The following is a 22,006-nucleotide window of genomic DNA, read 5'->3' on the forward strand; positions in this document are numbered from 1 at the left end:
CCTGGTAGTATGGGGGCAGAGCGGTTAGTATGAGGGTAAGTAGACACGGCATGAGCACATTCGAAGATACAGACGCTTTTGCGTTTCCTTCCGTCACCGCAATCCTTTACAGCACCCAGCGCTCTTGAAGCCACACAACGAACCTGCTTGCCACTGTCCACTGACATACCTCGACAGCAGCCTTTGCTCGCGTGCTGCCGTTCGCGACTTCGCGCTAACCATACCGCTCTGGGGAACCGTGAGTCTTCCAAGCGTGTGCGCTGCCTCAGCACTTCTGGCCAGGGGACGCCTTTGCCACTCCCCTGGTTCCAGCCAAGTCTAGATAGGGTACGTCATGTACAATGACCACGCCAACACCTAACCGTCCCCACGGCGCCCCCACAACTGCTGGATGAAGGGCAGCAGGCCTTGCCGGCACCCCCCCCCACACACACTCGTGCGTGGCCGGGCGACTCATGACAAGCAATCGCCGTATGCCCCCTGTGCGCTGTGCGCCGCCTACACGGCTCCACCGTTGCGAGCGCTAGCCCACCACCGCCACCACCACCACCGCCAGGACACGGCTCACGCCTACCCGCATCCTGTCCTGTAAACCAAGCTGTAATACGAGTCAACACCTCAGGTCGTCAACACCGGTATGCACCACACATGCTGCCGCCTTGCTGCTCCACAGGCTGGCCCGTCGCAGGCGCCCCCCCCCCGACTCCTAGCCCGACTCTGTGGCCGCACCCGACTCCTGGCCTGACTCCTGGCCTGACTCCTGGCCTGACTCCTGGCACGAATCCTGTCTTACGCTTCACGTCACGCTGTCGGACGTGCGGCGCACACACACACGGTCGCAACTTGCACCCGCCCCCTCCCAGTCAAGACCACTGCGGCCGCAGCCCATGCCGCACACACCCCTTCCACCGCCCACCTCCCTCCTTCCAGCTCCTCGTATCCCCTTTCCCCTATGGGCTGGGTATTTACTTCTCCTCTTCCTTTCACCCTCCTAGTCCCAGTACTTGATTAGGCCATCCCAGCCGCAGGTGGCGACCTTGCTGCTCTCCATGGGGTTCCACTCTGCGCCGATGCACACTGCATCGTGCGCCTTGATGGTGCGCACGATCTTCTGCGGCGCGCCCCACTCCCAGAAGAAGCAGCGCCCCTCGGAGTCGCCCGACATGACGTACCTGCGCGAGTGCATGCGTGCGTGCGTGCATGCGTGCGTATGTGTATGTGTATGTGTATGTGTATGTGTATGTGTATGTGTGTGTGTGTGTGTGTGTGTGTGGCGGTTGGGTGATGGTTGGTGTGGGGTTGGTGGGTTGGTTTGGTTGGGTTGCAGTGCTAAGTACAAGGGGGTTTTGGGTCGGGGTTTCACACATGACCCAGTAAAAGACGACGGGGTTGAGGCGAAACCCAAGCCAACCAACCAACAAACCAACTCACTTTCCGTCCGGTGAGCAGCCGACCTGGCAGGCGTAGCCCGCCGTGTTGTGGCCCTTGAACGTCTTGTTCTTCATGCTCTTGAAGCGCCCGTCCTTGACCATGTACGTCAGGACCTGGGTGGGGTGGGGTGGGGTGGGGGTTGCAGGGATGTTTAGAAAAGCGGTACAGGATGCACTGAAGACTGGGGTGGTTCGCCATTCCCAGTAAGGAAGACAGAGACGGTGGGGGGGGATGCGCAAGCCATACAGCACAGCCATACAGCGGCAGTACGAGGTGAACATTCGAACAGGACGCGTACAGAGCACATGCGGCGCACTCGTGTTTTGTGGTAGCACGGGGTCCACGCCACCCATCCACCCAAGTCCCTAGCCCACGCGCCTCAATCGACCAACGCCCCCCCTCCCAACCCCCTCCCCAAACACACCCACATCCATCCGCCCACCCACCCACCCACCCACCTACCCACACACACGCCCATTCCTCGTGTTTTCCAACGCACACACACACGCCCTCCCTCCCCAATCCCCTCCCACCTGGTTGTCCAGGCTCTGCATGAGCAGGTAGTTCTTGGAGGGGTGTGTGGCCACCACCGGCATGGAGTGCATGGAGGGGTCGGCGATGTACTTGATCTGTGTGTGTGTGGGGGGGGGGTGGGAAGGGGGGTGGCGGGGGTGGGGTGTGTGTGTTACATTCATGATTAGTTAAGGAAGTGGTAGACAAGGGGTGGGGGGGTTGAGGTGAGGGGATGAAGATGGTGGGAAGATGGCTTGGGGTTGGGATTGGATACAACATGTAGGCGTGTGAGCGGGCCGGCGTGGGATGAGACTGAAGGCTCGCGGGACGCATATGCCTAACGTGCCAGCTTCAAGGCCGGATGAGGTCCGACGAGTCGCTTTGCCTCTTCCTCCCGTTCCTGCCACCACGGCGCAACCCCTCAACCCCCACGCTCTCCCCCTCGCCCTTCTGCATTGGGTTCGGTTTCGGTTGAACTGGTAATTACGCCCCCCCCCCGGTACACTTCTCTGTACAAATCCTTGCACCCCCCCCCCCCAACCCACGCCCTCCTCCCTCCTTGCCGCGCGACTGTTTCCTTACGGGATTGGTTCAACGTTAACCCCCCAACCCACGCCCTCCTGCCTCCCCCAACCCCATCCCCCCCCCCACACACACCACACCCCCCAACACACACGCCACGCCCGCACACCTGCACGGGGATGCCGAACTCCCACACACGGATGGTCTTGTCGTCTGAGGTGGACACGAACTGGCGGCCGTCGTCGATGAAGGTGACGCTGTTGACCGGGCCCAGGTGGTAGTTGTACTCCTGGACAGACTCGCCTGCGATGTTGGGGTGGGTTTGGGGTGGGTTACATTCATGATTAATTAAGAAGTGAAGTCGTAGGGTGGGTTTGGGTGGGGTGACAGGGTTGGGTTGGGTATCAGGGTTGGGTGGGCGTGGTGGGGTGGGGTTACATTCATGACTAGTTAAGGAAGTGGTAGACGGTAGACCATCTTGCGGACCATCAAGCGTTACCGTGGGGTGGGAGGGTGGGCCAATGGTCGATGCCAGACCCAGCCCCGCACACACTCGGCATTCCACTGCATGATGCCGTCGTAAGCCCTTCCACATCGTGTATACGGCCAAGCAGTCTGTGTACTCCCTTCCTCCCTCCCTGTCCCTGTCCTTGTCCCTGTCCCTGTCCCTGTCCCTCCCTCCCGCCCACCCACCCGTGTCCGTGTCGAACTGGTAGATCTTCTTGTCCTGGCAGCCCGACATGAACACGTTCTGCTTGTCGTCCGAGGGGTGGAACTTGACGCAGTAGTAGACCTGAAAGGGGGAGGTGTGTGTGTGTGTGTATGTGCGTGTGCGTGTGCGTGTGCGTGTGTGTGTGTGTGTATGTGTGTGTACAATCAGTGATTAGTTGGTGGGGAGGAGGTGGTAGCCATTCATGCAAACGGTCAGGCGGGGCTGTAATTGTTTAGCCCAAAGCAAACCAAACCAAGCGAAACTCGCGGAGCACACGGAAAGGGGGGGGCGGGCATGAGTAGTTTAAAGACGTTACCAGTGTTGAATTGGCACTGCGTTGCTGAGGCTCCACATCGATGGACTGATGACCCGGCAATCCTAGCTACCCCCAGCCCCCCCCCCCACACACCCACACCCACACCCACACGCACGCCCCATCCCCCAGCCTTTCCCTTTAGGCCTCGATGGGAAGTTGTCCAATGGGATTTGGCTCACCCCCCCCCCCCCCCCGCGTCTACCACTTACTTAACCAATCATAAATGCAACCCTCCCGCGTCGCACTAAACGAACACCCCTCCAGGCCCCCCCCCCAGCTCCTCTCCTCTCCCCACCTTGCCGGTGTTGAAGCTCTTGATGCACTGCCCCGTCTCCGTGTCCCACAGCCGGATGTTCTTGTCGTACCCGGTGGACAGGAAGCGCCGCCCGTCGTTGGAGAAACACACGTCGCGCACGCCCTGAGCACGTTTGGTGAGGCCGGCGAGTGGAGGGAGGGGAGGAAGTGTTGAGGTGTGTTGAAGCGCGAGACGAGACGCATAATAAACGCGTATCAGCTGTGCGCGTGTGCCCGCATGCCGGGTGTGTAAGCACAAACCATGTTGCTGCGCCGGCCCACCCCAAGCCGGCCTCCAGCTCCACCCGCCCCCCACCCAGGTATCAACTGTGTGCGTGCCGTAATACACGGTGTGTGAGCACGGAGCATATCGCCATGAGAAGAATGGTAGGACGCGTGGTTTTTGCGTTGCGTGATGCCGTAGCATGCACAGACAAATGAAGGGGTCGACACGGTGTGTCGTGCCGTGATCAGCCGTGGGCGTGTGTGGGTATGCGCATGGGTGTGCGCACGCAGCATGTGTCTCCAGCAGTGGATGGCGCGGCCCCCAACCGCCCTCCAGATCCCCCGCCAGCCCCCCAGCCCACCCGATGCCACTCCCCGCCAGCCCCCCAGCCCACCCGATGCCACTCCCCGCCAGTACCCCCCCCCCCCCGCCCAACTCGCCTCTGCCTGTGGTCCGCTCGTTTGCCTTCGTTTGGTTTAGTTTGGGCTGGCATTTACAATCCCCCGCACACCCACACCCACACTCACACACCCACCTTGGAGTGGCCCAGGTAGGTGCGCATGCACTTGCCGCTGCCGTACACGTCCCAGATCTTGACCTTGCCGTCCATGCCCGCTGACAACAGCAAGTGGCCGGTGCCCGGGAAGAAGCGGACCGCGTTGACGCCCTGCGCGGGTGGGGGTTCCATGCATGATAAGCAATGACGCAAAGATGGGTTGGGATGAGGTAGGGTGGTGTGTGCGTGTGTAAGGGATGGGAGGTGGGGTTGGGATGTGGGTAAGGGGTGTGAGGTGGGGTGTGTGTGAGGGATGGTGGTGAAAGGCTGTGTTGAGGCACTAGCGCTCGGGTGAGGCGCTGATTGAGCGCCAATCCAGCAGCCTGGGCCCCCCGAGCCCTACCCGTGCCCACTACTACCACGCCCCTCCCACCCACCTTGGTGTGCCCCGCCCACGTGTGCACCCAGCGCTTGGGCAGGAAGCAGCTGTCGCTCTCGTTCTTCTTGTCGCGCGGCGGCAGGATCCAGGACCTGAGAGTGGTGGTGGTGGTTACATTCATGAATAGTTAAGAAGCAGCGGAATTGTAGGGGGTACGCCCCAGCCCAACGAACTAATCCCATCATCAGCTTCACCACCTCCCAAACCCGCTACGCCACATCCCGTTCTCCCCCAGGGTTTCCCCCGGTCCCTCCCGACACGCACACGCACACACACACACACACACACACGCACACACACGCAACACACGCACACACACGCGTTGCTGCATCGCATATATTTGTTTTCCTTGTGCTTATTAAAAACAAAACACACGCACGCACCTGCCCTGGTAGTCCTTCTCCTCCTTGGCGTGGAAGAAGCTGGTGGGCCCCTGCTTGTCCACCGAGCCTGCGGCCGGCACGTGTACGGCATGTGTACGGCAGTCATGACATGGCAACCACAACACACACGGGCACACACACGGTAGGGCGGGCGTGGACGACGGCAAGACGGCACGAGCGCACGAGCACACGCGGCTCGTGGCCCAGAGTGCTGCATGGGTGCTGCATGGGTGCTGCATGGCAGCATGGGTGCTGCATGGATGCTGCAAGCGCAACGCCAAGTCAAGAAAGTCATGCGCCCAGATGTCACCATCATCATCATCACCACCAACCCCCGGTGCCGGCGCGCCTCCCCCCAAGGCGTGTTCCCGGTGTTCCCGCCGTCGCCACCGTGCGCCACTGCCTGCCACTTCTCTAATGTTACAGCTCTCGTTTCTCTAGCTGGGGTTGGCAAGGCTGGAAAGAAGCGAACGGACCCACCTGCCGCCGCCTCCAGCTTCGCCGCCTCGGCCTTGGCAATGAACTCCTTCTGCTCCTCAGTGAGCTCGGCGATCTGTGGTATAAAGCAGGTGTGTGTGAGTGCGGGGAGGAGGTGGGACGTGTGCGGGTGGGAGGTGGTCGGGTGGAGGTGGAGGGGCAGGATCACTTCCAGGGTTGGGATGGGCCAATCCAGACCCAAGCCTCCCCTTGCAGACACCCCACGCAGACACCCCCCTGGCCGCCCCCACCCCCGACCCCGACCCCTCCCCCGGCCCCATACCCCCACGCCCCCTCCAAACTACAGCACCCAAACCCCTGACCCAAACCCCCCACCCTCATGCCCCCCTTCCCCACCTCGGCCTGCTTGCTGGCCCAGGGCTGCCGCTCCTGCAGGCTGAAGGGCGCGGAGGGGTCGAAGGGCGCGGCCAGCCGCTCCGCACGTGCCACCTGTGGGAGAAGGAGGAGGAGGTGCTGGTGTGTTGTTGGTGCTGTTAATATGGTTGTTGGTGGTACGGTTGTTGGTGGTGTGAGTCTTGGTGTGGTTGTTGGCGGTGGGAGTGTTGGATTCGGAACCCGTCATGAGGGTTGGGTGTTGTTTCGAGCGCGTGAGCGGGCGGATGGACGAAGCCTTCTGTTCTGGCCACCAATTAATTCCGTCCCTCACCCCCAGCTCCCCCTCACACCATTCCCGCACCCCTGCACTCCCCTGTGTCGCCAGCTCGCTTCCCACCCGCCCACCCTCTCATCCCGCCCACCCACCGTCTGCCCCGACCCAAACCCCCTCTTCCCCCACCCCCTACCCACCCCCCACCCACCCAACCCCGCACCTCCACCTGCTCCGCCTTGCGCTCCTGCGTGGTCTTCCTCCGCTTCCAGGCGCTGGGCCCGCCCTCCTCCGCCGCCTCCACAGCGTCCTCGTCCACGGGCTTGCCCACCACACCTGTGTGCGTGCGTGCGTGCGTGCGAGTGTGTGTGTGTGTGTATGTGTTAAACAAAAACAAACGGAAGAATTGCGCCATACACGCGCGCGCAGTTACCAACAAATGCCGACGCCGGTTACCGAGCTCCGCGTTTGTCGATGTTGCCTCAGTTGTCACCTTGAGTATACTCACCCGCATATGTGTGTGTGTGTATGTGTGTGTGTGTATGTGTGTATGTGTGTGTGTGTATGCGCTTAACGGGTCATCAGGAAAGGGGCATGGGCAACACAGGCCGCGTCAGCCGAACCCCTCCGGAGTGGCGCAAGCCCCAAACCTAAATGGCAATTGCGAGCCGCACCCGCCCGGCAGTCCGCCCACCTCTCCCCGCCCCTCCCCTCCCTCTTGCATCTATCCCTCACCTACCCCGTTTGGCACCCCGCCCCTCCTTCCCGCCCCTCCTTTCCACATCCCCCCTCTTCGCCCCTCCTTCCCCCGCCCCTATCCGCTCTCCCCCCCCGGCGGTGGGACGATTCCTTGACTCTTAAGACTTATTGGGCTCGGGCACAGAACCCCCCCCCCCGCCCCGCCTCCCGCTCACCTATCCCGCTGGGCGCCTCCCCGAAACCCAGTGCGTGGAAGTTGTGGTACTGCTGCTCGAAGTGGATGGGGTGCATGTGCGCGTCCTCGACATGACCCACGAAGTGGTTCTTCAGGCCCGCCGCCAGCCCGTCGCGGCTGTAGGGGTGCGCGGGGCCTGCAGGAGAAACAGAGAGACCGAGAGAGAGGGGGAAAAGAAGGGTGGGGGAAGGGGAGGAAGGTGGGCGGGCAGGGGCGGGAAGGAGGGGCAAGCTGACATGCTCTCGCCCCCTCCCTTGCGTTGCTAGCCTGTGCGCCGTGCGGCCAAGGCCCATCGCGCACCACCCCGCCCCGCCCCTGCCTCCTGCCGCCTGCCCCTCTTCCTGCCTTTCTCCAGCTCCCAAACCCTGTCCAGCCACCCACCCGTTTCACCCAACCGTCCCGCACGCACCCCGTTCACCAACCCCATCCGTCACCCCATCCATCCACCCACCCATTCCAAAGTTCCACTCCCACCGACCCACTCCCTCCCACCCAATACCACCCACACCCTCAACCCAAAGCACCCACCCAGCACGGGCGCGTGCATGTCCTCCACTCCTTCGCCCTCCCACCCAGTCCCATCCCCCTGCACCCACCCAGCACGGGCGCATGCATGTCCTCCACTCCTTCCCCCTCCCTCCCACCAGTCCCACCCCCCTCACCCACCCAGCACGGGCGCATGCATGTCCTCCACTCCTTCCCCCTCCCACCCAGTCCCACCCCCCTCACCCACCCAGCACGGGCGCGTGCATGTCCTCCACTGGCAGGTTGTACATCACCTTGCGCGCGCCCGCGTCTGCGGATGAGAAAGAGAGAATGAGTGTGTGTGAGTGTGTGTGCGTGTGTGTGTGTGTGTGTGTGTACGTGTGTGCGTTTGTGTGTGGGAGGCAGGACACGGAAGGTAACAGCAGGCAGGACAAAGCAGGCGAGGCGTGTGTGAGTTTGTGAGTCGTCTGAGTACCAAACAGCTCCGACCTGAGCCCCAAGCCCCAGGCCACATGCTGACACGCAGCCCTGCCATGCCGCCACCTCCCAGATCTGTACTTGGAACTTAACCCAGCTTCAGTTCCACGGCGCTGCCACCCGCAAGGCCACACAGGCCCACACCCACATGCCGCCATCCTCCAGCCCCAAACCCACCGGCCCTCACACGCACACACCTTGCAGCTTGCGGACCTCGCCCAGCGACTTGGCTTCATTGCCTCGCAGGACTAGACCCGTGGTGTCGACCTGGGCGAGGGATTACATTCATGTTTAGGTAAGACGAGCTGATGTTGACAGCAGGTCAATGGGAGGGGGAGGGGGATTGCGAGGTTGGAGCAGTGGGGAGGGAGGGGGTAGCAGTTCACGGAGAACGGAGTGAGGGAGAAGGAGCGGAGCGGCGAGCAGGAAGGTGGAAAGGGAAGGAGAGGCGGAGAGTCAAGGTGTTGAAGGTATCAAAGCATTGGTGTCAAAGCATGGGGTCCAGGTGTGCACAACCAGCCGTACGCATGGCCAGCTGGCAATGGGCAGGAGGGCGTAGGACGACCCAGCGCCGTGTAGCAGGCAGGGGCCGCCCCACCGCCCCACAGCACCCCACCCCACCCCACCCCTCCCCAACCCACCCCACACAGCACACACAGCGCCTGGCACAGTCCCTGCCCGCCCGACAACACGCCTCACCAGACCCACACCACCACCACCCAACTCTTCCTCGTCCCGTCTTCCCAAGCTCTCAGCCACCTTCACCACCCGGCTCCCTGCGCCGCCTGAACGACCCCACCCGCTAACGATCCGCGGGGCCCTCCGGCCGCCGCACCGGCCGCACACCCTGTCCTCGTTCCAGTCCAACCCCCCTTTCCTCCCGCCACCTGCAGGCCCTAAAAGGAGTTCTCGGGCGCCCGAGCAGCGGCCAAACGCGCATCTCCTCTGTCCAATCAACGCCTCTGGAAAAGCCGCAGCTGCTACTGCTTCATCCCACTGCAAAAGCTGTAGCAGCGATGCCGAGCCGCGGCAGCATATACGCCAGTTCCGCGCACCGCAGCACCCGCTAATCCCTACCAGCTGCTCGGCCTCCCCCGCCATGTCAGCCCGTGTCGCTCCCACTCCACTGTCCCAGCTACTCCTCCTTTCAGGGCAGAGCGCCGCCGCTGGCCCCGCTGCCAGGGGCTGGGGGACCGGCTCTTCGGCGCCTGCTACTGCTGCTGCTGCTACTAGCTAGACGCCCGCGGCGGGTGAAGCGGCGCCGTTGCCAACCGAAGTACAGGGCTGTGGCCCAGTGCATTTGTCCCAGTGCATTTGGCCCAGTGCATGTGCCGTAATGCCGGCACGCGTGCATCCGCCGAAGACGCGCCACCCAACCCATCGTCGCGTCTCCAGACCTGAGCCGGGGCCTCCTAGCCACAGACCATATGTCCTGGCCAAGCACCACGCCATGGGGGTCGGGGGCAAGGCCGAGACAGGCAGTCGTGTACGCCGTTCTGTGGGGCCCCGTCCCGGTGCGTGTTCCACGGGCCCGCCGCAACACTCTCGACCCTTCCCGCGCCCACCTGTGGTGCTGCTGATATCGACAGGTTCAACTTCGGTGCTGACGCCGCGATTGCGGCAGCCGTGGGGCTCTCTGGCGCGTCGAGCGGCGACCGATCTTCGTCATCGCTGCAGGGACAGAAGACCGCCCAGGCCTGATAAATACTAAGACAGGCCCAAGATGCAAAAGTGTCTCCTCTACAAGCGCTCGGGCAGTGGCGGACGGACCCCCGCTCAGCACGCACCCATAGCTCGCTAGGAGGTCCATGGTCCTTTAGCTGGCGGCTCCGCAACTTCTTTTGGCGTGTCAAATGTGTTTCAGGTGTCGGTCCAGTGCAGTCTGCTGGAGGCTAGACGCCAAAAAAGTCCAAAACTACACTCGTTTGGCGCCCATACTAAAGAGTTCTATGTCAAACAGGTGTGCTACAAGCTATAGTGTTTACTGGAGTACTGTAAACACTGAAACCTCTCGAAAGCAGGTCGGCACGGTTGCAGCGTTCTGCCTTCTACTTATTTCGTGGCCTTGGGAATCAATGCGAGATCTACTGAATTGTTATGCAAATCATTACTGGACCTCCCAAACGGAAACAAGAAAACACAATCGCAATTCTCTGCCCCATGCCAGCCGAGCTGTGAACCCCCCAGTCCCAGCCAACTAACTACCTAGCTGTCGTTAAAGACTCCAAATATCGACCTCATACAAGCAATAGGCGTCCACAGTAGCGAGCCTCGCTGGGAAGACACGAAAGGCTGGTCCAAACCCTTATGCCCATAATGGAACACGTCGCAATCGAAGCGAGGCCCGCACCACTAGAAGAATTGTGCGCGGCAGAAACACCGTCAAGGTTGCTATGCGCCGAGACGGTGACGCCGAGCGCAAGTGCTCCTCGGAAAAGTCTTACGCTCTCGCTCTTCGTGACCTGGACGACCCTTGGAGGAAAGACGCGGCATAATAATCTCACACTGAGACGGGTGGCGGCCGTTGACGAACTACAGGCAAGATGGGTCGCATTCCACGCCGCGTGTATCGCGAGCAACGAGCGCCTGTTTGTTTGTGGGTCTGGGTCGGCAATGCAATGCGTCGTGTATTCATGGCACTGGGAGGGATTTCGGCGGGTTCGCGGTGGCCGCTGGAAAGAAAGTGCTAAGCATCCCGCATGCCATGCAGCCTCGCACGCATGCCCTCCCCGAACACGGCCGGGGGCCCGGCGAAGGCGGGGCATCCACAGTCGGATGCGCAACTGGACGTTCTTGGGATTTCGGGCATCTAAACCCTTCACACGGCCCTCCAAACCTGCGCACGCTCCCTCAAGAGCCACCCTCACTCTCGGGCCCCTTCATCATCACAGCAATATGCCTTGACCTCTGTATCTTACAGGGCCTGGCAAAGGACCTCATGACGCGGGCGTTTCCCGACACTACCATGCCGGCCCACCTAACCACCTCGGCCGCGTGCCGCACATACTACCACTACACTCCAGACCAGGTAGGCGGTGAAAGTTGTGGGTGGCGAGGGTGGTGTTTCCTTGTCTCGCATCCCTCGCATACCCGCACGTTCCAACGCCGCTAACACATCCCTTCCTCACCTCCCCGCCTGCATCCTCGACCTCTGTACATACCCACGCACGCACCCACAGGAGTGCCTGAGCCTGCCATCGGACGTGGCGCGCACGAACCTGAAGCTGGTGGTGTCGTACGACGGTTGGGAGTTCGTTGTGTACGAGCGGCTGTTGCGGACCGACCCCGCGCAGCCGGCGGACGCGGCGGAGACGCCGCTGCTCGTCACGGTGGGTGTGGGCAGGGCGGGCGCGGGGGCGGGGATGGGAATGGGAACGGGGCAGGGAGGACGTTGACACCATTCCCATGGAGGGGATAGGGGAGCAGGTGGGATGGGATGAGGTAGTGTTTCGGATGCAACGTGGGGCGAAGGACGTTGCGGCCGAGGGATGCGAGGGTGGATTTGCCTCCCGGGAGAGCCAGTGGGATGGAGCAATAGCCGCTTATACTACCAGTCTACCACCCACGCAACCGGTGACACCACGAGCAACGGTTTCTATCTGCGCATGCAAACATGCGCATACTATGCATGCACAGAGTCGGCATCCGCCGGTACCTGCGCCCGCCTGCCTGCCTGTGCTGGTCTGTGACTCACGTTGGACCTAAATTCCTAATGCCCTCACGCTCCGTGGCTTTGCACCCCCCCTTATTTGTGACTTGATCACTCCGTTCCTCACATGAATGGCTACCCTCCCCCCCAACCCCGCAGATGATTGAGTTTGAGAGCACGGCCATGGTGATCGGCCACCTGGGCATCCGGGTGCAGCTGGTGTCGTACCCCATGATCTCTATACGCCGGGTGAGGAACTAGGATACAATAAAGATCCGTGCAAGGATCGAAACAGGGGATGATGAAGAAGTGGCGTGGTGCGAGTGGGGCGGGATGCGGCGTGGGGCAATCGCTGCGTGCCGTGCCGTACGGATGGCTCGTCATGTGTCGTTGCCGACTGCGAATCCCAACCTGGGGTTGGTCACTTCGGAATGTAGTTACACGGCTGTCGATTACGACCACAATCCGACTCGGCACTTTCATCTCTTCTCGCACCGCAGGACTTCCTTGATGATGTGGACTTCCGGATACGAACGGATCCGGACACCTTCACCGGCATACTCAGCTAACGACGCTCGAACCTAGATGGGCATGAGCCGCTGGAATAAGCGGCTGTGAGATTGAGCAGCTGGCGCTTTCAAAGTGTGTTAGAAGGGTGCGGCCCCTGCGGTGTACAGCTATGTGTGCTAGGGGCAGCTTGCGCACCGCACCGCATCTCGGCATCTGGCATGTGCTACACTGCTGAGCAGGTACCGTATCAGGTAATGAGTTAAAACTGGTGGGAGCGTGTGGTAGGAGTGAGGGCGTGCTGAGTTGGTGACTGTACACACAGAGCCGGGCCGCGAGCTGGACGTCGGTCCTCCTCACCGCAACACCGGGGGCCTAGGGAGTCAGTGACTCAGTGTCAAGTCTGTCTGTGTCAACTTGCGGTACTGTTGACGGTGCTGTTTTCTTGGACTCTAAGCAACAGCATCAAATGGTGATGCAAAGTATATGGGTAAATATGGACCCTAAGTCATAAGGTTAAGGACCACATTCTAACCTGGCAGGTGCATCGATGGAGAGTGCGGTGCGGAGGCACGCCGGTGACGGTGGTACTTGTGGTGCAGCTATGCTGTGTTGTCCAGCCGACCATACCATATTGTTACCATTTACCATAGAATGCTGGGTACACATTATGCCGATACGGCTGACTACGGGCTTGGACTTTGCACGGACGTGTGATTGTGTGATTGACCTAGACGGCGGCGGAGAGGAAGGCATGTTGAGGAGTACTGCTTGCGTGTGACTAAGGCGATGACTGCTGACTCAAGTGCGTGCATAACTTCTGATGGTGATGCGACAAGGACGCTGCACGGTTGAGGAGAACACATTACCGGTATAGCAGCATTGCAGCAAGCGTGTGGGGAGGTGGAGAATTGCTCTCAGAAACTGTGAGATTTGGGGCTATGCGTTGAGAGCCTGGAAACAGGTTGATGGGTACCGGCGTCACGGCTAACGAGAGCTGGTGAAAGTGTGAAACTGTTGAGCATCGAAAGCGTATGTGACCAAAGCAAGAGGTGTTGGGAATGATGCATTATGTATCATATGGGAGAGTTGGTTGGGCTCGGTTTGTCGGCTGTGTGGGGCGCCAGCCGGAAGGGCGGCGGCGGCATCGTGCCTTCCCTGGTCCCTGCCGTGCACAGCAAATTGCCTGTAAGTCCGTTTGGGTTGCAGCTTATGTAAACACAGAGCCTTGGTTGCAGAGGGACCTGCTGCAGCAGCTTACGACGGTCACGAGCCTGCGAGCATGCATAAGTGCGGCCGTCCTTGCTCCAGACCCCACACCCTCTCTCACAGCCTGCACTCACGCCTGCGCTAGGGAGGGCAGCGGCGGTTGTGGCCTCGTAAGCCGGTTCAGACGCACAGTTGCGGTAGCCTACCAGTGTCTGTGAAGTGTGAACCGGCGAGAACACCATCGCCCGAAGGCCCGCAACGGCTATCCTCACACTCGGCAGCGGGGCACGCCTACCTGTACAACAGCAAGGTTACTAAGCGAAATGACATCCGCGCTGGCCATACGTGTTGCAGAGATTCCGGTGTGTTAGAGCGATCATACGAACGCGGCTGTGCGCGGCCTCGAAGGAACAGCCAAACAGCATCGGCACTCGGCTGTCGGACAGCAGCAGGCGCATGCAGCGTAGTCTTGTTAACCAGCTATGTGCAAGTCGCAGCACATATACAAGCATAATATACATAGTTTGCAAGCATCTCCAAAGCACTGCTTGCTATATTAGAAGCTGCAGCGGCTGACTATTCCCTTCCCGCGCAAAGTCTTCGTAGTAACGCGCTGGGTTTTACCTAGCGCAGTAGTAACACGATGAATCAATTAATATTGTGTGTTCTTTTAGCACTCGGTACAACCAATCATATTGCTCTCGCGGGGCGCACTCGCTCGCCACCGCCCTCACCTCCGCCGCGTCCACCGCCACGGGCACCGACTCCCAAAAGCAACAAACCCAACATCATCATGATATTGGTCGATGATATGGTGAGAGCGCCCATCGGGAGGCGCCACTACTTCCCGTTTTGCGAACCCCGATGGCGCCTCGCCCGTCTGCGAACCCCCTTTCGACTTCGTGGCGGGCTCCGCTGTGTTCACCCCCACTTTCTCGACCTATACCCACCAGCCATCATAGCAGCATATACCGTCCAAGCAAAAGTGCATCGGCCGGCCGTATCGCCATCATAAACACTGGCGTGCCGCCGTGCCTTCCACGGCCCCGTCCCACCCGTGCCTCGCTATAACCAACGCCACCACTACTCGCTCGCCCACCTGCTGCCCCAACCCTTGCTCTCAGGACTACATGCTGAACGCATCGCACCCATACTACCTGCCGATGTTGCACAAGCACATGCGCCTGCAGGGTAAGTGAGAGGGTGCCTCGTGACGCAATGCACCTGCCCTCACCCAGCTTGACTGGAGGTTTGACAGGAGGGCGTGGATTGAGCGGTGATGGCCGTGTCAAAACCTGACGCATCACCGTGCGGCGCGTGTCGTTCCCCGCAGGCACGGAGTTCCCGCACTTCATCACCTCTGTGGGTAACTGCTGCCCCAGTCGGACATCCCTGCTGACGGGGCGCCACTGCCACAACACCAACCTAACCGCCAACGACCCGCCACACGGTGCGGACACCCCTTGAGAAGCGGGGCACAGCGTGGCGGTGAAGAGGGCACAGGGAAAGAGCGGCGCTTCAGCTGCAGGCCAGGCGGTTGTCCAAAGGCCGCCGCAAGCCGCCCAAGGGTTGTCCGCCCAAAGGCCGCCATGGGGGCTGAGGATTGCGGTCGGGGGCAAGTCGCGAATACGGGGTACGGTTCACTTGGTGTGGCGTCGTACCGGCTATAGTTCATGCTCTGTCCAAGCTCTGTGCGAGCTCTTTCCATTGCCCGGTCTCACAACGGTTTTATCTCCCCCTCCGCAGGCAGCTATATCGGCTTTAAGACCAAGAAGCTGGACAAGAGCTATCTGCCGCTGTGGCTGCAGGTGCGCGTGCACATGTGTGTGTGTGGGGGGGGGGGGGAGCTGTAGATACCAGACCAAACTGAGCCCGGGGGCGTAGCTTTGCTGAATTAATCCCGTAAGGAAAAAGTGGGGTGGGCTGCTGCGGGGCGTGTGTGTTGGGAGGGCCGGTGTGTTGGGAGATGGATTGGAGGCCGGCAAGCTGTGCCGATGGCGGTGGGCCCGTTCGTGTTGCACCCACACACCGCATCCGCGCCATGCGTCGTGCCGTACGGTGTAACGTGCCATTCAGGATGCGGGCTACCGTACCTATCAGCTGGGCAAGGTGCTCAACGGCTTCAAGGGCTCAGTCACCACCCAGTGAGTAGATCGTGTGGCAAGGAAGGAAACAACAAGCGTGCGTTTATACGTTTCAGAAATCATCGCCTGGCGTTGTCCACAGGCGGGCGTGCTGTGTGGGGTGAGGGAGTCTTTTCAGCAGGGCATTTTGCATGCCACCACACCGCATTTGCTTCTCACCACGCCGCACCTCATCCGCCATTCCGCACCCATCGCAACCGCCGTACCATGACCGTAGCCGCACACAAACACAAACACATACGCACACACACACACACACACACACACACACACACACGCACACACACACGTGTCGTGTTTGCACCCTTGAGAGCGTGTGGACACGAATCCCCCCTCGAGGTTAGAGCAGCGGGGGTTGCGCGATTTCCGGTTGGTAAGACCGGCGGCTCACCGCAGCAGGTATGCGAGGTAACTTCAGGTAACATCCGTAAACCGTCGCTTTGCTGCATCGCATACACTGTCTTTGCGCAACGTTTTCCTTGTGCTCTTTAACACACACGTGTCGTAGGTACGGCTGCCTGCCCGGCTGGGACCACTCCATGCCGCCCATTGAGCCGCAGTCGGACGCGGCGGCGGCGCGCGCGGACGCGCTGCTGCAGCAGAAGCCGCCCGTGTACCTGTCCTTCTACTACACCGACTGCCAGTACGTGGAGGAGGTGGAGGTGAGGCGGGCGGGCTTGTGGGAGGGAGGGAGGGAGGGAGGGAGGTGCACTGGTGGGGTGCTGGTCAGGGACATGCGTTGTTTGCGCACCAGCTGCCGTGACCGACAGTTTAGTTTTGCACGTTTTGCGCCCTGGCGGGCAAGAGCGTCGCGGCGCGGGGCTGCTAGGGGCTGCGTGCCGCGTGCCGCGTGTCTTGGTGGGTTTGGGCGGAGGCGCTGTGGGTGTGAATAGCACACCACTCATACACGCACGACCTTCTTGGTTTGGCTTGCAGGGAGAGCCCGACATCAACCTCTTCAACCGTGCGTTCAACTGGATGGAGTGAGTCCTGTATGTGTACGATGGGCAAAATGTAGATTGGGGGTGGGATTGTTACTGTTTTGGTGGTGGTGGTGGTGGTGGTGTGATCGAGTATGGTAAGCTTCAAGCGGTCCGTTCGTTGTTGGTCCACCTGTGCCTCTGCAACACGCTGACCAACACACGCCACTCCATGCAATCCACCAACCCACGCTGTCACCACACACACCAAGGGAGTCGGTGGACGCGGGAGTGCCCTTCTTTTTGTACCTAGCCTCCGCCAACCCCCACGATGGCCCCGTCGACGGCATGCCGCGAGTGGAGGCAAAGTTCGCAAACGCCATGCCAGGGTTGAAGGTGCCGCGGGTAAGTTACGGATAGCGTGGCGTGCCAAAGCGTGGCAAAGCCTGGGGGGGCCTGCCCGTGTGTTTGAGTAGCATCGCGTTGGGGGTGCAAACTTGGCCAACTAAGTGGGCAGGTGTTTTGGAGTCTAGCTCCAGAACCTCCTCATCCGAACCAGTCGCTCACTTGTGCGCGCTTGCAAACATATTGTCCTCTCGTTGCCCCAGGGGCCCAACTACGGCGTTCCCACGGACCCGCGGTTCGGCATGAGCAAGACCAAGCCGCTGTGGTGGTGAGCAGCAGGTGGCTGTAGGCCGATAGCGGGCTGGTGCTGTGTACGGTAGGCATGGCCCTGGGGTCGTGCATGACAACATGGAGCTCAGTAGCATCAGGCCCATGGCGGTTGCAAACGGCGGCAGCGGCACACGCCTCTTGACGCATCCTGACGCCTTGACGCATCGTGCCCCCGGACTCAAAGGAGTTAGTGGGGCGGCTGGGGCCACATGGACTCGAACCCATGTAAATGCTCATGCTCACGCCGCGTGCCCTCACGTGCGGCTGCGCTGCGCGTCCCTCCCTCCATCGCACGCACCCGCAGGGACCCCGCCTGGACTGACAAGCATTACCGCATGCGTGCCCTGTCCATGCTGACCATTGACGAGCAGATCGACCGGCTAGGTGAGCAGTGCGGCACCGGCGGGGCGGTTGCCTATTGCTCGCGTCCTGCTGAGTATACATCACAGTGCGATATCATAGATGCGCTGTGACACGTACGGCATTGCATGCTCCCACAAGGAGCAGCTGCCAAGGAACCGTTATTACCCGCTGCCTCCCGCTATACGGTTTAACGTCTGAGCCGAGGTGCCGCCTGTTCATCCCTGTGCACCAACAACACTCGCAACGAACAGTGACCAAGCTGGAGTGTTTGGGCATCCTGAACAACACCTATATCTTCTTCAGTTCTGACAACGGATTCAAATTGGGCCAGCACAACATCCCATCCGTGAGTTTTACAGGCGTTGCGCTGTGTTGGGTTGCGATGCATCGTTAAGTATTCAAACGCCACCGAGTCACCTTGTGCATAACGCTTCATTCCACACATTCCCTGACTCGTTCTGCGCCCCTTTCGCCATCTCACCTTGCTGCCGCCAACAGGAGAAGTTCACGTACTTTGAGGAGGACGTGTGAGTGGCGATGGCACACGCGTGTTGAAGAGCCCCAGCAGGGAAACAATACGTCTGTGTGTGTGTGTGTGTGTGTGTGTGTGTGTGTATATGAGCGTGCGTGTGGGAAATGTCTTTCATGTTATGTCAAGGCAGGGTCCCAGAACAGAGAGTGTGGAGCCATCTAAGCTTCCCCGTCGCCAACCATCCCAAAAACGACGCATTACAAGCATGACCAGTTTCGCATCCACGCAGCAAGTGCCTCGCCCATTCCCTCACCTCCGCCCTCCACGCCTGCCTTACCCTCCTCCACAGCGCGCTGCCCTTCTTCGTCCGCGGGCCCGGCGTGCCGCGCGGCGCCTATGCCAACACGGTCCAGACGGCCATGGTCGACATCACCGCCACAATCCTCAACCTCGCCGGCGGCTCGATCCCTCCCGGTGCCCCCCCGGTCGACGGCGGCGCAATCCCGCTCGACCTGCTGCAGACCCTGCACCCGCAGCCAAACAGCCCCTTTTACAATTATACCGGACCCTACTGGAATGCAGCCGCCGGCACTGTGGACATGTTCGCGCCGCCCCAGACAAGCGCGGCCGTGTGCGCCCGCGCGTCGCGGCCGCCGCCCGCGCCGCCCACGCCGCCGCCGGCCCCGCCCTGCAAAAGCAAGAAGTGAGTCGGGTCTTTCTTTCAATTGCCTCGTCCTTGTGCGCGTACCCGCACAACAAGACAGGCGTACAAGAAACGCACGCGTTCGCCGCCGCCGCGTTTCGGCCTTGCCGAACGTGGCCCGCACGGCTCACCCCGCCCGCTGCTCCCACCCATCCATGCGCCCGCCGCGCACAGGTGCAAGAAGGCCATCAACTCGTTCGACGAAACGGACGACGCCGTGAACGCCCGCTTCGCCCAGCTGGAGTCCAGCGCCTTTGTAGCCGGCGCCGTCAACGGCTGGAGCAGCGCGGCGCTGGGCCGCCGCAGCCTGGCGTCAGGCACGGCCTCAGGCACGGGCTTGGCAGCGGCGGAGGCCGTCGAGGGCGCGGCGGCGGGTACTACGGGCAACACCTCAGAGGCGGAGGAGGTGGAGGGGGAGGACGAGCAGGAGGAGGACGAGGACGACGAGGAAGTGGTGGAGGACGAGCAGCAGGTGGTGGAGGCCGAGGTGGAGAGCGTGGCGCGCCGCGCGGCGCAGGCAACCACAACCGGGGGGCGTGTGTCCACCTGGTCCAACATGTGAGTATTGGGCTTTGACATGGGTTTGGGCGGGGGCGGGTATGCCACGCGCGTGCTGGGTCGCGGGCGGGGTGTGGGGAACTAGGAACTGGGGGTGGCTGTGGGGTCTGGGCGCAGACTGCTGGCTGGCCGGGACGGCGCGGGCCGGCATGCTGTTGCTTAGGCATGCATGGGCTCAACCGTGTGTGTATGTGTGTGTTTGTGTGTGTATGTGCGTGTGCGTGTGTATGTGTATGTGTGTGTTTGTGTGGCTATAGCGTGCATGGCAGGGGGCTTTCCAGTTTCTATGCCGCCTCCCCCCAGCCCCCCGTGTGCCGCCGCCGCAGTATTACAATAGTCTCACAGGTCTCACCTGGTCCTTGCTGTTGAACATTAGCGTAAGCGACGTGAGGGAAAAGCGCTGACCCGGTGGGGTCCATTACTCCCCGTCGTTAGGCTCAGGTATATGAGTGCTGATCGCACAGATTCTCATCCGTCAACACTTGCTACAGGTCTCACCTGAAGGGTTGGCCCCCGCCTGAACCCACTTGCCTGGCACTGGCCGCCACCTGCCCCGCCCCCCCCCCCCCGCGTTGATGTCCGCAGGGGCCTGATTGAGCAGTGGAAGTATGGCAAGCTGTGGCGCGGCAAGGACTACCGCGTCATTCGCGCCTGCATGCCACCGAACGCCACCATCGCAGCCAGCGCCGCTGGTGCCCGCCGGACCGGAAACGTGTGCTACAAGTGAGGTGGTCGGTGTGGCGGTTGTGAGTGGGCTGCTTAGCAGGCTTATGCTTTGCTAGGATGGGCAAGGGATGGGCTCGTCGAGCGCATGAGCCGACAATCGCATACGGCAACCCATTGCCATACTGTATTCCACATGCTCACTTGTGAGTGTCCTCCATGTGCATGCTCTCTGTTGCAGGTATGTGGTTTTCTGTGACATTGATAACGCGCCCGGCAAGCTGCGGCTGACTCAGCTATTCAACCTGAGCTCTGATGAGGCCGAGATCCACGACTTGCTGTGAGTTCGCTCGTGATTAGGTGGCGCAACGGAAGGGTGAATGTGTGCGCACTTGGTGTTAAGGGCACTTCTCGCCTGTGTGTAAAATTGGCCAGGGGTTTGAAGCACTTCATCACAGCTACGGCGCTGAGTGCGTGTAGAGTTTGAGCTTTCGGCGCCCGTTCCCAAGTACTCCCACGCCCGCGCCCCGTACTCCGCGAACCCACGCTTGGTCCCTTCCCACCCCGCACCACGCCACACAGGCTCAAGACCCCAGTGCCCACCGGCACACAGCGGCTTGTTGACCGGCTGGACGCGGCGTTGACCGTGCTGAGCTACTGCTCTGGATCCAGCTGCACGCAGCCCTTCTCCCGGATCCACACGGATGGATCCGTGGTCAACCTGGCAGAGGCCATGGATCCGCAATACGACAGCCTTTACGCCGGATTCAAAAAGCTTGACTACAAGCAGTGCGCTGATTACTACGACCCCTCGCATGAGATTCCGGATCTGAGGTTGGTGCCCCTAGAGCTGCTGAAGGCGTTCCAAGGGCAGGCATAAGCCACAGACCGATCTGAGTTTGTGAGGTGCTTGCTTGCGAGTTGGCTAGCTGTACTGATGACAGATTCTTGCTTGCATCGATTGTTGCTTGCGGGTGGACCGGGACGGATAGTAATTGAAGCCTAGCTTAAGCGCAGCATGCAATTGATGATTTGAAGTTTTGCGGTCTGTGTCGTTAACACGTTTTCAGTGCACAACTGAAGGTGGCATTGGGGGCTATCAGCAGCTGTGTGGAGTGTAACCCCCGCGCCTGCTGGTGCTCCCAACCTGTTGCGTTGCCGAGACCTATTCCTGCTGGCAATGGCAGCTGGCTGCATTGCAAGTAAAAGATGAGAGTGACCGCGCAGTCTGACACAGGCAGCGTAGTGTCCTGTGAGCAGATGCAGGCATTGGGCGCTCAAACTCCCTGTCCCTCTCGCTGCAAGAAACCCAATAATCCCGGATTCGGGAACATGATACACATGGCTTTGGCACTTCCTCACAGCCCGTGGCCTAGCCTAGCCTAGATAGTATGCAAAGCCAATTGCTGCTGCTCTTGTGAGGGGCACAGTATGAAGGTCTGTGAGACTGCAAGTTATTTGTAACGCCATATCAACGCCATGTACGTACGCGGCCTAATATGCCATCACGAGTACTGGGGCAGCAACACAGCCTAGTAAGCTGGAGCTGTCGCTAGGGGCTGGGATGAAGGCTGTGCGCCCCTTTTCGGTGAGCTCACGGTGAAAGCCACCACGGCGACAGCCACCACTGCTCCTGTCTCCTTCAGCCCTGTTACATCTGCAACGAAGACGGCAGCAGAGTGTGGCCAGGCTCGTGTAAGGCCGCTTCTGTGAGCTCTAACCACCCGCTCCTTCCGGTGAAGGCTGTCAACTAACCTTCATGCCGCTGCGCATCAGGGCAGGGGTGCAAGCAGCATGGCAGATAGGGCTGCGGTTACGGTCCATGCCGCG

The 22,006-nt window shown here is 60.9% G+C and overlaps 3 protein-coding genes across 4 annotated transcripts; 2 read left to right on the plus strand and 1 right to left on the minus strand.

Moving 5' to 3' along the window:
* Nucleotides 1-55: 55 nt before the first annotated feature.
* CHLRE_04g226450v5 (uncharacterized protein) lies at nt 56-10,370 on the minus strand. The gene is made up of 17 exons (XM_043062012.1): nt 10,101-10,370; nt 9,879-9,984; nt 8,511-8,580; nt 8,084-8,146; nt 7,331-7,486; nt 6,646-6,752; nt 6,167-6,259; nt 5,813-5,885; nt 5,333-5,399; nt 4,948-5,041; nt 4,550-4,681; nt 3,790-3,912; nt 3,160-3,259; nt 2,636-2,769; nt 1,965-2,060; nt 1,432-1,544; nt 56-1,172 (listed from the first exon to the last, which is right to left on the minus strand). The coding sequence occupies exons 1-17, from the start codon at nt 10,121-10,123 to the stop codon at nt 992-994; spliced, it is 1,731 nt and encodes a 576-aa protein (XP_042925364.1). The 5' UTR covers nt 10,124-10,370; the 3' UTR covers nt 56-991.
* Nucleotides 10,371-10,540: 170 nt separating this feature from the next.
* CHLRE_04g226500v5 (uncharacterized protein) lies at nt 10,541-13,699 on the plus strand. The gene is made up of 5 exons (XM_001692172.2): nt 10,541-10,851; nt 11,234-11,341; nt 11,493-11,642; nt 12,122-12,211; nt 12,463-13,699. Exons 1-5 carry the CDS (start codon nt 10,630-10,632, stop codon nt 12,529-12,531), a joined length of 639 nt encoding a protein of 212 aa, XP_001692224.2. The 5' UTR covers nt 10,541-10,629; the 3' UTR covers nt 12,532-13,699.
* Nucleotides 13,700-14,050: 351 nt separating this feature from the next.
* Nucleotides 14,051-21,652, plus strand: CHLRE_04g226550v5 (uncharacterized protein). Of its 2 annotated transcripts, none has more exons than XM_043062013.1 (17): nt 14,051-14,492; nt 14,803-14,869; nt 15,012-15,128; nt 15,425-15,486; nt 15,755-15,822; nt 16,331-16,484; nt 16,759-16,805; nt 17,015-17,147; nt 17,351-17,415; nt 17,722-17,801; nt 18,032-18,126; nt 18,279-18,307; nt 18,602-18,955; nt 19,130-19,513; nt 20,099-20,236; nt 20,418-20,516; nt 20,759-21,652. In XM_043062013.1, exons 1-17 carry the CDS (start codon nt 14,472-14,474, stop codon nt 21,054-21,056), a joined length of 2,211 nt encoding a protein of 736 aa, XP_042925366.1. In that variant the 5' UTR covers nt 14,051-14,471; the 3' UTR covers nt 21,057-21,652. The 2 variants fall into 2 exon arrangements, with proteins under 2 accessions (XP_042925366.1, XP_042925365.1); XM_043062014.1 differs by having other exon boundaries at nt 20,759-21,309.
* The last annotated feature ends 354 nt before the right edge of the window (nt 21,653-22,006 follow it).

The sequence above is a fragment of the Chlamydomonas reinhardtii genome, chromosome 4 (assembly GCF_000002595.2).
Source record: "Chlamydomonas reinhardtii strain CC-503 cw92 mt+ chromosome 4, whole genome shotgun sequence".
NCBI classification, from domain to species: domain Eukaryota; kingdom Viridiplantae; phylum Chlorophyta; class Chlorophyceae; order Chlamydomonadales; family Chlamydomonadaceae; genus Chlamydomonas; species Chlamydomonas reinhardtii.

What these genes read in the sequence shown, in the direction of transcription:
- CHLRE_04g226500v5 (XM_001692172.2), top strand. Translation starts at nt 10,630, where the DNA reads ATGGAACACGTCGCAATCGAAGCGAGGCCCGCACCACTAGAAGAATTG. An exon ending in CGGCCGTTGACGAACTACAG is followed by an intron (nt 10,852 to 11,233) that starts GCAAGATGGGTC and finishes TGTATCTTACAG; the next exon opens with GGCCTGGCAAAGGACCTCAT. An exon ending in CCATGATCTCTATACGCCGG is followed by an intron (nt 12,212 to 12,462) that starts GTGAGGAACTAG and finishes CTCGCACCGCAG; the next exon opens with GACTTCCTTGATGATGTGGA.
- CHLRE_04g226550v5 (XM_043062013.1), top strand. Translation starts at nt 14,472, where the DNA reads ATGATATTGGTCGATGATATG. An exon ending in ACCGGAAACGTGTGCTACAA is followed by an intron (nt 20,237 to 20,417) that starts GTGAGGTGGTCG and finishes TCTCTGTTGCAG; the next exon opens with GTATGTGGTTTTCTGTGACA. An exon ending in GCCGAGATCCACGACTTGCT is followed by an intron (nt 20,517 to 20,758) that starts GTGAGTTCGCTC and finishes CACGCCACACAG; the next exon opens with GCTCAAGACCCCAGTGCCCA.
- CHLRE_04g226450v5 (XM_043062012.1), bottom strand. Translation starts at nt 10,123, where the DNA reads ATGGACCTCCTAGCGAGCTATGG. An exon ending in GACCTCCTAGCGAGCTATGG is followed by an intron (nt 9,985 to 10,100) that starts GTGCGTGCTGAG and finishes CTGTCCCTGCAG; the next exon opens with CGATGACGAAGATCGGTCGC. An exon ending in GAGAAGGACTACCAGGGCAG is followed by an intron (nt 5,042 to 5,332) that starts GTGCGTGCGTGT and finishes CACCACTCTCAG; the next exon opens with GTCCTGGATCCTGCCGCCGC.